General features: G+C 42.7%; 1 protein-coding gene across 1 annotated transcript in view; it reads left to right on the forward strand.

The window, feature by feature from the left end:
• Positions 1-12,187, forward strand: part of USH2A (usherin) — a gene marked incomplete at both ends in the record, with an annotated part of 509,528 nt that overhangs the window by 161,093 nt on the left and 336,248 nt on the right. Inside the window, 2 exons of the mRNA XM_083377756.1 lie at positions 1,811-1,941; positions 12,020-12,146. Of these exons, the coding sequence (XP_083233882.1) occupies positions 1,811-1,941; positions 12,020-12,146 (258 nt within the window). The remainder of the gene's footprint in view (positions 1-1,810; positions 1,942-12,019; positions 12,147-12,187) is intronic.

Here is a 12,187-nt window from a genome sequence, read left to right on the forward strand (position 1 = left end):
ACACCCAAGAACGACATCCATATTCTGCAGTTGAGCAATCATTGTAAGACCATACCCAAGGTTCACTCTGATTATTAGTATTGTGTAAAAGAAAAAAAAAGCCAGTCAATCCTGGGAAAATGAAAATCTATTTTAAATTAGCCTCTTTGGATTGTGCTGAATCTAGTGAATCTTGATGATTTAATAGAAAAATAAGTTCATAGGAATGAAATATAATAATCAAAAATTAAGTAAGCATAGATTTTTTTTTGTAATTTCTTCTCATCAGTCTCCTTTCTGTTATCCCAAGCCCTCTATAAGACAACTGAAACATAAAAGAGCTTTTGATTATATTCTCTGCCAAGTTTATTTAAAGTCAATTGTCACATAGCTCTGAACAGCTATTTTAATAGCATGATGGATGTTCATTATCTCAAGTGAATGTCTTAATATTTGTGAATATATTGTGACTGTATGGGTGTCAACCTGTGGAAAGATTAAAGTATGTGAGTCAAAGGATACTGCTTATGGTGTGAAGTAATTAGTAGCATTATTGTAATATGAATATGTGTTGTAGTTATGATTCTTCAATTTTTCATAATAGAATCTGTCTACCCGAGAAGCTTTCATTACTTATTATTTTCTGCCTGACAAAGGAAGGAAAAAATGAATATGAAAAAGTTGATTCATTTGATACAGCTGGGTAGAACCCAATAAATTACACTATACTATTATCAGTGTACTAAAAGGGAGCAACAAGGACATGAATATCACTGTATAAGAAGTAAAACACATTCTCAATCAGAAGTACTTACTTATATCAGGAACTATGCAGAATGTGGCAAATAATTTTAATATTTGGTTCTAAAATAATTATGCCAGTTTAATATCCATATGTTGCAATTTAAAGGATTTTAAAAATCATTTTATTCCCCCATCCCAGATTTTCCATGAGAAACCTTCTGAGATGATGATACACACACACAAACACAAACACACACAGACACACACAGACACAGAGACACACACAGAGACACAGACACAGACACACAGAGAGACACAGACACAGACACACACAGACACAGAGACACACAGACACACACAGACACACAGAGACACACAGAGACACACAGAGACACAGACACAGACACACACAGACACACACAGACACATATATGGGGCCTAGCAAGGTAATCTAAAAATAGTTAACAAGCATTTCACACACACACACACACACACACACACACACACACACACACACACACACACACACATATATATATATATATATATATATATATATATATATATATATATATATATATATATATACATATAACACTTAAACAACACAATGTACTGTATTTAATAGTAGGATGTCTTATTTTCTGTTCCCTTTATTTTTTGAGCAGTATATATAATATTATTTCACTTGGCTGTATATAGAATTGACAATAGCAATTGTGGTCCCTGTTTACAGTGACCAGAATTATAAGGTTGGAAGATCTTCGACATCTTCTAGTCCAAATTCCCAGCAAGAGCTGGAATCCCCAGACTATCCCAGAAAAATGGCGGCTCAACTGAAAACTTGAAAATTTCCAATGATGGAGCATCTATGGCTCCAGAAGGCAGTCAGTTCCAAAACCTATGAATCTATTTTGTTTTATCCAGATAGAGATTAGAAATAGTTATTGGATTTTCTTCTCACACAGGATCAAATATGTGTAAAGTCAATGCCATCTCTCCGAATGTTTTTTGTCATGTTCATTTATATGCCATGAATGTGTCAATTAGTGAGAAGTAAACATGTGCTTTTTTTATTTCTAACTAGGTATTAAAATAAGCTTTAAAACTGCAGAACTTGACGGTCTACTTTTTCTCTCTATGTCACCTGGTAATCAAGAAGAATTCATTGCCCTTCAGTTAAGAAAAGGCCGTCCTTACTTTCTCTTTGATCCACAGGTAAAATAGTGAAAGTTGCATGGCTATTTTTAATTATACAGTAGAGTATGTGTGTGTGTGTGTGTGTGTGTGTGTGTGTGTGTGTGTGTGTGTGTGTGTATGTATGTATGTATACTTGCTCTTTCCCTTTTTCTCATAAGAGTTTAATGTAAAGATTCTTAAACTATCGGTCCAGACCCCTGAAAAGTCATGAGCAACTTAATTGTGGGTCACATTTTTTTTTGAAAATCTGATCAGATTTGGACAGACAAATTAGGAGCATCATCAGAACTTGCTAGGGGTTTTACATTTCATTTTGCCTGAGCAACAGACAGTAGGCAACTGATGTATCATAAAGTTTAAAAACTCTGTGATGTACAAATTAAAATTTATTTTTTTCAAACTAATATATTTTTTCAAACCTACACTAATTAAATCATTAGTTTTATTTATGGGCGGGTTCTCACATAAATTCATTTATCATGCATGAGGATCATATTACTGCAGAGTCTTAGAATGACTAACTAGATCAGTGGCTTCAGGTGACATATTCATCCCTAACAAGGAGAGAAAAACTGAAAAATTTGTACATTGTAATCAATCAGATAATCAGTTAAGTGGAAATTGAATGAAATTTCAAAATTGCAATTATCTGGCCTTTATAAACTTTTATATTAAAGCTATACAATAAAATATTTTTATAGATAAAAAACAAGGAAAATGAGAGCATTCCATTGGCTAGTAATTATGATATTGATTGTAAAAATAACCCAGTTAATAACAGAGTATCCCATTTTGAAAAAGGTAGCTGGAACAAAAATTAATTCTCCTATTCATTCTCCTTCCTACTTGTAGTAGCAGGAAGTTTTTATTGCTTATTTCAAAGAAAAGGGTTTGGAAAATAGACATATTTTTCCAGGGAATTAAATGCAGGTTTCAAAACTTTATTATTAATTGATATTTTTTTCAATTTGAAATTACAGGGATTTCTTATATAAGGGTATTTCTTCCTGTTCTTTCAATTGACACTCATCTCTTAATGTACAGTCTATCAATTGTTACTTACTTATTTATTTCAGGTGCTGTTATGTCATTTTAGCCACATAGCAAATCTAAGTGGCTTATGAAAATAGTTACAATAAATTCTCTCTCTGTGTGTGTATGTGTGATTTTATAACTATAGTTGTATCAATAGCATTATAATAAAAATCCAAGTAACAACTATGCCATTAATAATGCCCAGATACACCCTATATTCCCCTATCCTCTTTATTAGTCTCCAAGGACCTGCCTATTGTGATGGAATGTGCACTGCTTAGCATACGGATAGGATTTTGCCAACTCAGTTTATCAAAAACAATGCAAACATGTGTCTAGTATTCCTCGTCTGCCAACATCACTTCAAGTATTTCTTCTACTACTTCATTTACTGAGGTTTCTCTGTAATTCAGGATCAGTGTACAGGTTAAGATGTTCTGGGACAATCCCATCAAGACACCCCCCCATTAGAGTTTGTTCCAGAGGCTGATTAAAATCTAAAAATGGCTCTCATGTCATTTTGAAGTTGTCCATGTATGCTCTGAAATCCAACTGAATCGATCTGACACCTGAGTTATGTAGTTTGTATTTTGAAATAAAGTCTTATTTAATTTGCTTGGCATTTTGTAAGTTTAAATAGTGTATATAAGACATGCATTCATGTTCATGTATAATTTTCTTCAATATACTATGTCTGTAATTTTTGCAGGCAAGATAAATAGATAGAGCATGCATTCCATGGTATCTGGATTGTATCTTGGTCACAAAGTACATTACAAAATTCAGGAATACATGAAAAAGTTGAAAAATAACTTTATTCTAATCCATATATTACTTGGGCAAGTACAAATACAATAAATTCAATTAAAAATGTAGATTTAAAAATATTCCCATTCTTAGTACTACATATGATTAAGTGCAACTTGCTTTCCACTGTGTCTAGACAAGAGAAAGCTAGAGATTTCTCCAAAACTGATCAACATATAGCTATAATTTGTGCGATGTCCAGTCTTGTTAATTTGTGCAGCATCTTGCTTAAGATACTTAAATGGGTTTATGGGTGAATGCCTTTTACTTCAAAGCAATTTATATTAAGGATGATTGTAAATGGATTTATTTATTTATTTATTTATTTAGTTATATTTATATACCGCCCTATTCCCTGAGGACTCAGGGCGGTTTACAGGGAATTAAAAATCCAGAATACAAAAATTAAGAACCAAATTAAAAAATATTAAATTAACCCTGTAGTCAGTTAAAGAGAACCCCAAATTAAAAATTCCTCCTCAGTCTGGGCCCGAGAGCTCGAAGAGCCAGGTCTTCAGGCCCCGGCGGAATGATCGAAGGTCGGGGGCAGTTCTCAGCTCCACCGGCAGCTGGTTCCAGAGGGCAGGCGCTCCCACCGAGAAGGCCCTATCCCTGGGTGTCACCCGCCGGCAGTCTCTTACCGGCGGGACCCTGAGCAGACCCTCCCTGTGGGAGCGCACTGGGCGAAGGGCATTTGATGCCGGCAGCAGGTGTTCCCTCAGATATCCCGGACCCAGGCCATGTAGGGCTTTATAGGTGATAACCAGCACCTTGAATTTCACCCGGAGGGCAACCGGAAGCCAATGCAGCTCACGGAGTAGAGGTGTTACATGGGAGTATCGGGAAACCCCCATTACAACTCGCGCGGCCGCATTCTGCACCAGTTGAAGCCTCCGAGTGGTCTTCAAGGGCAGCCCCATGTAGAGAGCGTTACAGTAGTCCAAACGGGAGGTCACAAGTGCATGAGTAACTGTGCGTAGGGCGTCTCGGTCCAGATAGGGACGCAACTGGCGCACCAGGCGAACCTGGGCAAAAGCCCCCCTGGTCACGGCTCCTATATGGTCTTCAAAATTGAGCCGTGAATCCAGGAGGACGCCCAAGTTGCGAGCCCTATCGACGGGGGGTAACACCTCACCCCCCATCATTAAGGATGGAATAACTTGGTTAACCCGAGATGCCGATATGCACAGCCACTCAGTCTTGGCGGGATTGAGACGAAGCCTGTTTCTCCCCATCCAGACCTGAACCGCCTCCAGGCATCGGGACATCACGGAGAGGGCATCACTGGGTTGGTTCGGGGTGGAAAGAAAAAGTTGGGTATCATCAGCGTACTGATGATACCCCACCCCAAAACCACGAATGATCTCGCCCAGCGGCTTCATATAGATGTTGAACAGGAGAGGCGAGAGAACCGACCCCTGAGGGACTCCACAAATGAGAGACCTCGGGGCGGATCTCTGCCCTCCTGTCAACACCGACTGCGAGCGGCCCTGGAGGTAGGAGGAGAACCACCGTAAAACGGTGCCTCCCACTCCCAGCCCCCTGAGACGCCGCAGTAAGATACCATGGTCGATGGTATCGAACGCCGCTGAGAGATCTAATAGGACCAGGACAGAGGAGCAACCCCTGTCCCTAGCCCTCCAGAGATCATTCACCAGCGCGACCAATGCCGTCTCCGTGCTGTGTCCGGGCCTGAAGCCCGATTGGTACGGGTCCAGATAATCAGTTTCCTCCAGGAACAGAGGGAGCTGATGCGCCACCACACTCTCAACAACCTTCGCCAGAAAGCGAAGGTTGGAGACTGGACGGTAGTTGTTTAAAACAGCCGGGTCCAAAGCAGGCTTCTTGAGAAGGGGTCTCACCACTGCCTCCTTCAAGGCAGCAGGAAAGACACCCTCCTTCAAGGAAGCAGTTATTACTGCATGGAACCAGCCTCGTGTTCCCTCCCGAGCCGCATAAGCTAGCCAGGAGGGGCACGGATCCAACAAACAGGTGGTGGTGCTCAGTCTCCCCATGATCCTGTCCACATCATCAGGGGAAACAGGGTCGAACTCATTCCAGATAACGTGCTCAAGACCGCCTGATTCCTCCACATTAGACTCTGCCCAGTCAGAGTCCAAGCCGGTCCGGATCCGAGCGATTTTGTCCGCCAGATGATGACTAAACTCCTCGGCTCGTCCCTGCAAGGGATCCTCTCTCACCTCCTGGTTAAGGAGGGAGCGAGTCACCCTAAACAGGGCGGCCGGGCGATTATCTGCGGACGCGATAAGGGCGGCAAAGTAGTTAGACCTCGCCGTCCTTATCGCCGCAAGATAAGACCTTATAAAGGTTCTTAACTGCAATCGGTCGGATTCGGATCGGCTGGATCTCCAACCGCTCTCTAGACCTCGTCTTCGCCGCTTCATCTCCCGGAGCTCCACAGAGAACCATGGGGCCCAACGGGATCTGCGTCGGGTCAGAGGTCGCATGGGTACAACGCAGTCGAGTGCCCTGGTGGCTGCCGTTTCCCAGGCCTCCACCAGGGCATCGACTGGGCTGTGGGTAAGGGTGATAGGTATAGGCCCAAGCGCCCTCTGGAACCGATCTGGGTCCATTAGGCGCCTGGGGCGGAACCACCTGGTCGGCTCCGCCGCCCAGCGGCGGGGGATGGCATGACGGAAAACTAGCCTCAGGAGGTAGTGGTCTGACCATGACAGAGGGGTGATGGACGGAGAACCCCCTCCCAGATCATCCAACCACTGTCCAGACAGAAACACCAGGTCAAGAGTGTGACCCCCCTCATGAGTCGGGCCCTCAATAACCTGGGTCAGGCCCATGGCTGTCATGGAAGCCATGAACTCCCGAGCTAACTCCGACGACCCTCCCAGTGATGGCAGGTTGAAGTCACCCAGGACTATGAGCCTGGGGAACTCCACCGCCAGCCCTGAGAGGGTGTCGAGCAGCTCGGGCAGGGCTGTTGCCACACAGCTGGGCGCCAGGTATGTAAGCAACAAGCCCAACTGAACCCGAGGACCACACCTCAAGAGGAGGGTCTCACTCCCGGCCATCTGGACAATGGTGGCCTCCCGAGGACACAATGTCTCCCGAATAACCACTGCCACCCCACCACCCCTGCCCTGAGCCCGTGGCTGGTGCAGCACCCGGAAACCCGGCGGGCATAACTCGGTGAGAGGCACCCCTCCCTCTGAGCCCAGCCAAGTTTCCGTGATGCACGCTAGATCCGCACATTCCTCCTCGATCCGATCACGGATGAGGGGAGCTTTATTAACTACGGATCTAGCGTTAAAATAGACCAGCCTGAGCTCAGGGGCCTGATCACCCTCATCCCCGGGTAAGAGGGTGCTAACCGGAGGGTCGGAGCGCGCCACCGCTCGAAGATAGCGGGGGCGAGATCCCAGATGTTGATATGAACCTCCTCGCAAACACCTGCTGCCATACCCTATCGCCGTGGGGATTCGATACCCCACCCCCACATTCCCAGCGCCAGCAGCCACCTCCCCCAACCCCGTCCCACCAGGACCTCTAACAGGACCAGACTGAGTGCCGGTTACAAGTTCCCTCCCCATCCCCCCCTCCCTCCCCCTCCCTAACCTCCTAAAATAACCGGCTAAAAATCTGATCAGGGGCCTCTTAGCGCGTCTTAACTCGAGGCCCCTATCCAAGCCCAACCACCTCTCGGAGTCCCAAGGCTTGGGCCCGTCATTAAGGGGAGTATGAAAACAGGCAACAGGTCGCGCCCATGAGGCAGGAACCGCCCTAAGGGCATACAAGTCCGCTTCGGAGTAACGATGGATCATATAGCACTCAATTAGTCTCTTGGGGCTGATGTTGAAAATATAGCCAAAGGATTGTTCATTGATGGTACGAAGATGGAAAAAGAACAGGTCCAGTGGGCATATCTCTCAATCTGCAAAGCCATCTCAGCTCTCACCCGAGATGGAGTTCCAAGGGACAACCTCAGCCGTCCTCTCACTCCGGCTGAGGAGTCTAACTGGAACAGAGAGAGAAAAGGGGAGTCCTAAGCCAGGCCCACCCCAACTGGTCTCCCACACCAGTGAGGTGGTCGCTGACCAGTCCAGAACCGTCCTCCCACCACGGTTCGGTCCCGTCCACACTGGATTATCCATAGGGGGATCTTAGTACCCATCAGGTATGGAGCTAGCCGTAATGCCTGTCTGTCAACAAAAGAAGTAAGGAACAGGCAGGCCAGGCCTCTGTCAATCCTCACAGCGCCAGCCCGCACCGCTATTCTGGGGGGGGGAGAACAAAACATTCTCTCCCCAATGTCCATCCACCAGTCCAAGCCATCCTTCAACGGCGGAAAGTGATCCCAGCAGTCATGTTGGGTCCTGGAATTCACTAACATGTCCGCCGGGGCCGATGACCAGGCCCACAATCTGCAACCACCATCCGGGAGAAGAAGGAGGCTCCTCGCCACCAAAGAACGGTGTCGGTCAGCAGGTGGTCGTAAAAAGGATCTCCATCCGGTGGGGTCGTCGCCGCTGCCCCTCCGACAAGCAGAGGGTATCCACGGCGAACAGGCAGAGGAAAGAAGGCAGGTGAGGCGTCCCGGGCTGCACGGCGCTGTAGAGGTGATTGACGCCATAACAGAGCTCAACAGGTCAGCAGAGATTGTCAGCGCTGCTCATTCAGATCAACAGGCCGCTAGCTCGGGGGGGGGAGGCTCAGCGTCATGAAAAGTAGCGTCCAGGAGCCGTTTCAAAGATCCCCCAATCCCTAAAGTCGCCTCAATCCGCAAGCAGATAAAAAACAGGCAGACGTCCCGAGTTTCACAGTGAAGCAGCGCTCAGCGCCATAATAGAGCTCAGCAGTTTGGCAGGCAGTTCTCAGTTCTCAGCACCGCTCGATTGAATCAACAAGCCGCTATTCCGGAGGGGGGGGGCTCAGCGCTACGAAAAGCAGCGCCGAGCAGCTGTTTTGAAAAACCCCCAATCCCAAAGTCGCCTCGGCCAGCAACAGCATGAAATCAGCTCAGCCAGCAGCAGATGAAAAGAAGCAAGGCAGACATCCAGGATTCACAGTATAGCTGCGCTCGGCGCCATCGTGAGGCCGGCAGATCGGCAGACGGCAGATGTTAAAACGCCGCTAGTTCAAAGGGGGGGGGGCTCAGTGCCACCGAAGACAGCACGTAGCAGCTGTTTTTAGCTCCCCCACCACCAGAATCGCCTCAACATACCTAGGGCTTCCCGGAGCAAATTCCTTTGGGGCCCTCGAAGAGCGCCCGAAGCTTAAGTTGCGGCCGTCGCCATCTTGGGCAAAAAAAAAAAAAAAAGATTGCAGACTGTAGACAAATTCAGCTTTTCACATGCAACAGAAACACTGGAAGGAATACAGAGCAAAACTACAGACGATGCTCCCATATTTAAACTGTGTTTGGCATATGTGATTATATAATTTGAAATTGGGAACTTACACGTGTGATTTTAGATAAATAACATATAAATACTCCAGACTGTTGCCAAAATATATAAAGAATCACTTTTGTAGACACCTGATCTTTGGCATGCAACATCGTTTGTAACAATTTTAACGCTAACTAAGTATACTTTGATGAGACAGCATTTAATAAAATGCTCATTAATTTCATCATTAGCAAGGGTATGCTAAGAAGTAAGCCAGTTTCTTATGTCATGCCCAATTAGCATCCCATGCTAGTAATCCCATTAGTATTGTTGAATTCACTAATGGAAAAACTAATGGGCATGCTACCAGGGCACATTAATTGGGCATGACACCAGTTCTGGTTTTAATTATTAAACTATGATAATGAAATGTGTGTTTGTAAAATATTAAAATGTTGAAATAGGGTGGAAGATAATAAAAATAGTGTATGAATAGAAAATGAGCCTAGTCGTAAAATGCATTATCATGGATAACTTTTCTATATATAATATATGCTTACCAAGATAGCATCATGTTTTAAAACATCTGATGAATCAACTTAAACTCTGCTACGGCAGTTGTGAAGTTTCTCACTAATGCACTGAATTTCACAGAATTAATGCTTATGGGCACTATCAGAAAGTTTTGAGCATACTATGAACTAAGGCTTTAGATGATAGAAACATCATGAAAAACACACAGGTGACACCTGCACTCCAATTAATTATATTAGAGATGCTTTATAATTATTTTTGTACTTCTAGAATTTTAGATTAATGTATTTCTGGAATATCCCTACAATAAAGAAAAATAACAGCAAACTTTAAGCACAAATTTGAGGATATGTGATAGCTGTAGTTATATGCTGTGTTAAAGATGTTAAATATATTTTGAACATTTCTCAGCTATTGAAACTGTGATAACTGTTGTCCATTTTTAATTGCTGGATAAATTATTTTCTGCAAAAAATATAAATAATGTGAATTTAAATTAATTGCCATTCATTTTAAATGACAAACTTTAAGAATGTTTCTGTATCATTTAAAGTGGCTTAAGGCACTCAAAATTTAACCAGTATATTTCTGATTATAAATCATGTATTCGTTCTCTTTCCTTTTCTAAGGGATATTTTTATATTTGCATCTGTTTCTTCATACCTTTGCCAAGTTTAAAATGTGTGTGTGTGTTTATATATAATTTATCATATAAAGCTCATTAGATCAAAATGTTTGTGTAAAAGCTTATGATTATGGATATGCTTAGAAACATTTATTTAATGCCAAAAAAGAAAAGTGAGATTGGATAGAAATTTAATATGAAATTCTTATATACAAATTAATAATCATTTTCAAATGTTATATGCTCACTTTTGATCTATACCTTTTTTAAAAAAACTATCATTATTCTAAAATTGCTATCATTTATTTATTCAAACCTAGCTACTACATGTCTTTTGAAGAGAATGCTCCTTTTCAAGTTAGTAGCCCCAATGCCATAAAGAATTATTCATAAATAATCTGTGGAATGTTTTTTTTAAAAAATAGTGTTAAATTATATTGATCTTTTGTGCCTTTGGATATGGAACTAAGACATTCTTTCACTTCCTACATTCATATATTCTAGTCTGCAAAATTAAAACAAAATCAGACCTGGGAAGCATTTTGACAGAAAACCAACTGGAAGTATGAACACTGCAGACAACTGTGAGGCTGAAAAAAAAAGTTCATCTTCATAACCAGTTCCATCAACTTTAGATCTGTTACTCTTTTGATTCCAACCCACTTTAGAGGATTGCTAATGTAAAGATAAAATGGTGGGAGATTCCCATATAACCTGCCTTGAAGTCCTGAAAGAAAGGTGGGACATAAATAAATGGAAACTGAATACTTTAATTACTTTTTAAAATGTGGATCACAGTTGGATCACAGTTCTGGCCTGATGAGCAGATGCTAGCTGTGGCTTGGAAGGCATTTGCACAACCTCATATGGTATACAACTTGCACTCTCTCCTGGATTGGGAGGCCAGTCATTCATGCTTTACCAGCTTCATGTGGAAATTTCAGCTGGTCCAGAATGCAGTGGCAAGGACACTGGTGGGCATGCCTCCATATGCCCATGTGTCATGACTACTCCTCAAGCTGCATTGACTGCTAGTTTGCTTCTAGATGCTGATTATAACCTTTAAATCCTACGTAGCATTGGACCTGCTTATCTCAGGGACTGTTTGTCTCCTATGGTGTCTTTCCAGCCAATACGAGCCACCATATTGAGTGAACCACATTCCTTCAATTATACATCTTTTGGGACCCTGGAAGCATACCTCTTCTGTTACATGTCTATGGAGATTCTCAGTCATCCAGGTCATGGTTGTCCCAAAGGTACCTTTTCAGGAGGAAAGTGGACTTTGTTTTTCTTTGAAGACATTTTGCTTCTCATCCAAGATGAATCAGAGCTGAAGAAACTTCTTGGATGAGAAGCAAAGCATCTTCAAACAAAAACAAGAAAGTCCAGTTGCCTCCTGAAAAAGCACCTTTGGGACTTCTCTGTTATAGTATCTGCCTACTGGAATACGGTTCTCCTGAGATCCATGTGCCTCCCACTACTCTCCCAAATTCAGGGCTAGGGTGAATTATGAACTGTATTTGTAAATATTTTTTATATTGTTGGCCAAATTCACTATTTTGTATGTGTGCGTTTTAATATTCTTTTTAAAGATTCTTAAATTCCAATGAACAAAAATATTGTTTCTTTTCTTATATTTTATTTTGTTGGTTCTATTATGAGCTACTCAGAGTCATTCTGGAGTAGTGTAATGCCTAAATCAAAATAATAATAGTTCTAATTATTGTAGGGTTCTGCTATTGCTGTAACTCCAGTAAATGATGGTGGAAGGCAATATAGTGATAACAACTGGCATCATATAAGTGCAATAAGAAATCAAGCCTTTGGAACAATCATTATAGATGGGCAATTCTCAGGTAATGATCTCATTATGATCAATTTAATTTTCTCAAGAGTT

The sequence above is a fragment of the Vipera ursinii genome (genome assembly GCF_947247035.1).
Source record: "Vipera ursinii genome assembly, chromosome: 1".
Classification (NCBI taxonomy): domain Eukaryota; kingdom Metazoa; phylum Chordata; class Lepidosauria; order Squamata; family Viperidae; genus Vipera; species Vipera ursinii.